The sequence below is a fragment of the Scomber scombrus genome, chromosome 1, assembly GCF_963691925.1.
Source record: "Scomber scombrus chromosome 1, fScoSco1.1, whole genome shotgun sequence".
Classification (NCBI taxonomy): domain Eukaryota; kingdom Metazoa; phylum Chordata; class Actinopteri; order Scombriformes; family Scombridae; genus Scomber; species Scomber scombrus.
Window position 1 is genome coordinate 37,372,005 of NC_084970.1, and position 6,000 is coordinate 37,378,004.

General features: G+C 41.9%; 1 protein-coding gene across 3 annotated transcripts in view; it reads left to right on the plus strand.

Moving 5' to 3' along the window:
- The window catches only part of kifc3 (kinesin family member C3), a 60,967-nt gene that overhangs the window by 35,693 nt on the left and 19,274 nt on the right, over positions 1–6,000 (plus strand). For all 3 annotated transcript variants that reach the window (XM_062418541.1, XM_062418464.1, XM_062418616.1), the window contains exons 3-4: positions 2,199–2,341; positions 5,526–5,658. In XM_062418541.1, the coding sequence (XP_062274525.1) occupies positions 2,199–2,341; positions 5,526–5,658 (276 nt within the window). The remainder of the gene's footprint in view (positions 1–2,198; positions 2,342–5,525; positions 5,659–6,000) is intronic.

A 6,000-nucleotide genomic window follows, 5' to 3' on the forward strand; every position in this document is an offset into this window, starting at 1 on the left:
AAAAAACATTATATTGTTGAATCACTTAGTATAATCTTGTTATTGCACAGATTTACTGGGAGGAGAAGAAGAAGAAGCTGCATGTGGAAAATAGTCAGTGTGTTTTTTTAGTGCAGAAATGGCTGAAAAACATTTGACACTTGTCACATAATTCCTGTTTTTCTGCAAGTGTCAACAGTTACTGTGTGATCTACGAAGAGCAAACACAGCATTTCTTCCAGCCGCGTGTGTGTTTGTGTGTAATCCAGTTCTCCGTTGCTGTAAAGCAGGTTTCACGTGTTGCTCGTCTGAACACTCTGTGGGAAAAAAATCAGAGCATTAAAAAGACTTAACTTGCTCACAGAGTGCAGATTGTTCTCAGGGTGAAAAGATTTGAGGCCTCGTAGACACACAAGAGGAGGTACACAGACACACACACACACACACACACACACACACACACACACACACAGACACACACACACAGACACAGCAGGTTAATGTGTCAGCAGCTGTTATCACCTGTTATCTGGCCCGACTGGTTTCTGTGGTATTCAGGAGCAGAAGGAGGGAAAGTAAAGGACAAGAATTCAGTTCACTTTCACCGTCGTTGCAGAAAAAACGAATCAGCTGATCACAAATCTGCTTATTGATTACATTACAGCCATCGGATAGAAATATAAATCCTCAACAGTGGTTTTCTATACGTTTCTTATTCTCTATAAATCTCATATTTGGATCCGAACCATAGACTGTATATAAGAAATGGACGTAACATCCGTGACGTCACCCATTGGTTTGTGGACTGCTTTCTCGGAGGCCAATAGTTTCGGATCTGAGCAGCGCCATCTTGAAAATTTCTAGTGCATGCTGGGAAAAATAAAAACAGGGATTCTACTTATATGGGCATCAGGAGGAGCATGAGGCGCCCTCCTGAACCTGTGAACCAATCAACCTGTCAATCACCACGTAGCCACGCCCTAATGCATACCCTGCTTTATCGTCACATATAAAATCAGGGAGGCCAAAATGTCCCAAATGAACATCATACTGCATTGAAGAAGGCTTTAAACTAGCGATTGAGACCATAAACACATTTTGAAAACGTTTACTGAGGTTAGAAATCAAGTGAGAAGTTGGTGAATTCTCCATTGACTTGTATAGAGACGGAAGTCCTTTTGACACCAAAACGGTCGCCCCCTGGTGGCTTTTTGATAGAATGCAGTTTTAAGTTACTTCCCCGTTGGCCTCATTTCAGAGGACCGGAACTCCCCGCCTGGTTGTATCTTAATCCTCTGTTGTTGCTCAAAAAAGATTAAAAACACAACAGAATGAAGCGTTCACTCTTCAAAATAAAATAATAATAAATAGATTTAGTGTAGTAACATTCAAAGTGCTTCACAGAATATAATTTTAAAAGACCATAAACATTAAAAAAAAAGGCAATAAAAACATACAATTAACCTTTGTGTCGTCCTCCTGGGTCTGTCTGTTTTGACTGTTCCTTCTTTCCTCCCTTCCTTCCTCTGTCTGTCAACAGGAGGGTTAATGAGGCAGAAGCAATAAGACACAGGCAAATAAATAAAAGAACAAACTTTCCAGTGCAGCGGTACAGTTTGGAGTTTGTTCCTTTATTTTGAAGAGTCTGGTCTTTTATTTTGACGAGTTTGGTCACGTTAGTTTGTTTTAGAAACGGCTCCAAAGACAAATAACAGTGATCTTCAGTCTCTGAGTAGTTCTGTGTAAGACAGACGCTACTGAGCATGTGCAGAAGTGCAGCTCTGTTTGCAGCTTCATCAGCTCGTCACGCTTCACATAACAACCTCTGACTTTGCTGTACACGCTAAATAACATGAGTGAGTGTATTTATGAGCTTCAGCAGTTTCTCTTTTGACATAAATTCCCTCTGACAGTATATTTTGCTGAGCTGCAGTGTTGGGATGTAAAAAAAACTGGAAATGTGTCATTCTCACTGTCATCTGGAGGTTTAAAGTTTCCTTTAAATGACTCTGAATCCTCCACATGCTGCAGCTTCTGTATTTAACACGTAGGAACAGAAAATGAGACGTTTGTGGTCTAAGCCAGTGTTTCATGTGTGTGTGCAGAAAAATCTCAGACTGCAAAATTTCACACAAATAAACCAAGAAACAGGAAATTCCCTTTTGTGTTCTATGTTGACCTGAGTTTTTATTAAGTTTGTCCCTCCTGTGTGTCCATAGCGAGCTCAGTGGACTTCCTGATGAGTGATGGTGAGGACGACGGCTCCTTCCTGTCTCTGCCCACCGCCGCCTTCTCACAGCGCCCGTCTCTGACCGCGGAGCTGAGCGAAACAAACGCACCCAGCCAGCAGCTGCTCATCCAGGTAACGGAGAGAGTGTGTGTGTGTGTGTGTCGCTGAGGTGAAAACTGTCATTAGAAGTACTACTATACTATACTACTAACAATCAACAAAACTAGTCATCCAAATGTCGTCTGTGGTAAAATCAAGTGACGTTGCCTTTTGCCTTAAAATCACTTACATTCCTTCAGATGCACATTTGTTAAACTATTTGTATAACTATTTTCAAAACAAACAGATTCACACTGCCTTCTAGACTTCTCAATGCCTCTCTTGCACTGAGATTCCCGTCCTTTGATGCTTCTTTGAGCTTTATCTAACAACAATCCCACGTTAGCCTGGTTAACGCCAGAACCTACCACAATTGAGGTAGGGTCTGACAAGGAGCCGTTTATTTCCTCGTATTTGAGGAGGGATCAACGAATGTCGATCAAATGCTTCTGTACGCTACTGGACAAACTTACAGCCAATCATATCATCGATAGACGATGACGTATTCAGAGCCTGTAGGGAGCAGCGTGAACACTTCCTGTTTATGAAGGAAAAATCATGTAGCGCAAGTTTTTGTTCTGTTTTCAAAGTGAACTTGCCTTCCAGTTTATTTAGCACACAATCTACTGCTGCTTGGAACGGTTGCTGCAGCTCCGTGGCCGCCATGCTGGATGTAAACAGAGTCGCTCTACGCTCGTCATCGTGTTTAGCCCGCCTCCCTGTTCAGTGATTGGTTCCCTATCTCAGGCGAAAGTTTTGTCTTGGTGGCCATGCTAACTTTCTGAGTGAAGTAGAATGTCGCTGTAAAGAGAGTATGAGTTTACCCAGGCTAATCCCACTTGCCTTTCTGCCTTAGATATGTAAGAAATGATGTAAACGATGCACGCATAAGCATCAACGACAAACTGCAGATCTATATTTGCATTCCAACATTTTTTTAATTTGTTAAAAAACATCGTGTTGTGTTGCAAACGTGGATTACATTTATCCCACATTTTAGTTCTTGTATATTTTCATGTATATAATCACCACCGATCGACACAGGGTTGCATCACGTCATTGACCCAGTAACCGTCTACGGTCTGGCGATGAGGTGAACGCTGAGCCGGGTTTAATTAATCATGATTGATGGCAGCTGGTGACCTGACTCCTGGACACCTGGTCTCCACTCTGTCTGCAGAAAGGGACAGGAGAAGAGAGGAGAGGAGATAAAAGATAGAAGAGAAAGCAAGAAAACGTCTTGTATTTAATCATCAGTGAAGTCGTGGTGATGTCACAGCGATATAAGGCTCAAATTTAGTGAACTCTGACCGACAAATGTTTTTTAAACTAATGGTAGAAGTACAATTATTTACATTTTATTTCATGTTTCACCCTGATTTCACAGGAGTAAAACTAGAAATACTACAACATGAGTTAGTGCTGGGCGGTATACCGGTTCACACCGAATACCGGTGTATATTTTCGTTATGATAATGAATTTTTAATGTACCGCCATACCGGTGTATTTCAATGTTCGGAACGCTGCGCTGTGCGACACTGTTTCAGACGGGACCCTTTTCAGTGTTGCGCTTCCTGCCGCTCAACAAACAGCAGAAGATGTGTGCCTGCCGAGTGGGTTTAGATGATGATGGTTCATGCAACACATCCTGGTTTTTAATAATTAGTTGGTAAACTCAACATTGTCTGATGCAGGCTGGAAACTTTGAACTTTTATTAACTGTTAAAAACATTTCGCTGTGTGTTTCAGCTGCTGTCAAACTAACAGAGCTGCGGCGGCTTCCTGTCTAAGCTTTCAAAATAAAACCTTTGTTATTGTGCAGCTTCTCATTATTATTAACAAACAAAGTTGGGGCTGTAAATTACGGGAGATTCCCGGGAGAAAAGACAAAACGGGAGATGAGTCTAAAATACGGGAGAAACCCGGGTAAAACTGGAGTGTGGGCTGCTGTACAGTTCATGATGTGGAGGAGGGACGGAAATACGCATGTGCTGCTTTTTGCAGGAAAATGACAAAAAATTGTTTTCCCCCGATTTTATTGGTTTAGAGATAATTTGGGGCCCAAAATCGTAATCACGATCAAATTTCGATTAATTGAGCAGCCTTAAGTGACGCTGTCTTTTGCCTTAAACGCACTTACATTCCTTCAGATGCATATTTGTTAACTTATATAGCTACATCTTCTTGAGAACACACACCTCTGTTTTGTAGATTCACACTGCCTAGACTTCTCAATGCCTCTCTTGCACTGAGATTCCCGTCCTTCGATGCTTCTCTTTGAGCATTATCTAACAACAATCCCATCTCCCTTTCTGCCTTAGATATGTAAGAAATGATGTAAACGATGCATGCATAAGCGTCACCGACAAACTGCAGATCTTTATTTGCATTCCAACATTTTTAAATTTGTTAAAAAACGTTGTGTTGTGTTGCAAACGTGGATTACATTTATTCCACATTTTAGTTCTTGTATATTTTCATGTATATAATCACCACCGATCGACACAGGGTTGCATCACGTCATTGACCCAGTAACCGTCTACGGTCTGGCGATGAGGCGAACACTGAGCCGGGTGTAATTAATCACGATTGATGGCCAGTCAGAGCAACAGTAAATTAAAAATGTTCCTTGGTTGAAGATGTTAAGTTGAGCAGCTCGTCTTATGAATGGTCACAACATATAATAAACGTACATATTCAACAAGCTGTTGTTTTTTCTGATGAGTCAGCAGAAATTCAGATGATGCAAGTTCTGTACAGACTGATGACTCTGCGTCTTTGTGCTCATCCATCCAGTGATTACTCCTCCTCCTCCTGCTCCTCCTCCTCCTCCTCCTCCTCCTCCTCCTCCTCCTCCTTTTAAACACTGACCTCATGTCTGTTTTATCATTGAAATCAGCTCACTGCTGTCCTCCATTTGTTCTGTTTTTCATGCTGTTCTCCATCTGCAGAGGGTCACCTGGTCCTGCTGCTGGACTGCCGCCAACGTAAAAAACCTTCATCCTGCTGCTCGCTTTAGTCCCTACTGCCATCATCTTCTTCTTCTTCTTTTCCTTTTTTATTCAGTCTCTCTCTTCCTTCTCGCAGTAGTTTCACTGAAAGGTAGATCTGATAGCTGTAGAAGAATTAGCAGCAGCTCCTCAGTGTGACTCCACATGACTGACTAAATGAGCCTCACGTCTGTTTCTGTGTGTGTGTGTGTGTGTGTGTGTTCAGACTCTACAGGACAAAGTGTGTGAGTTTCAGGCTCGTCTCCGCTCTGAAGAAGTCACTCGTCACCTGCTGGTCCAGCAGCTGCAGCAGCAGAGCGGCGCTCAGACGCTGCAGGACGATCGGCATTCAGCCAACGGTACGAACTGAGCACTGATACACGTTTAATACGACGACTAATGCAGTAAAAAAAATCATCACATCTTAAAAACCTTTCAACACACGATATAAGTCAGTTTAGTTTGTATGTTATTTGAACATATTTAAATGAAAAAGGTGTGTAGTAGGAACAAACAGGTGCTGGACCAAAAACTAAATCTCTAAATATAGAAGAAAAGTCTGCACAGTGTAGCTCCCAATGCAGGTAGAGTTTAATTGGATATCAATAGTGACATTTTGAGCCTCCCGTTATTCTGCATTTTTTTGGTGCATTACTCTGCTGTCTATTAGCAGCACAGCATGAAACCAATGTTAGAGATGA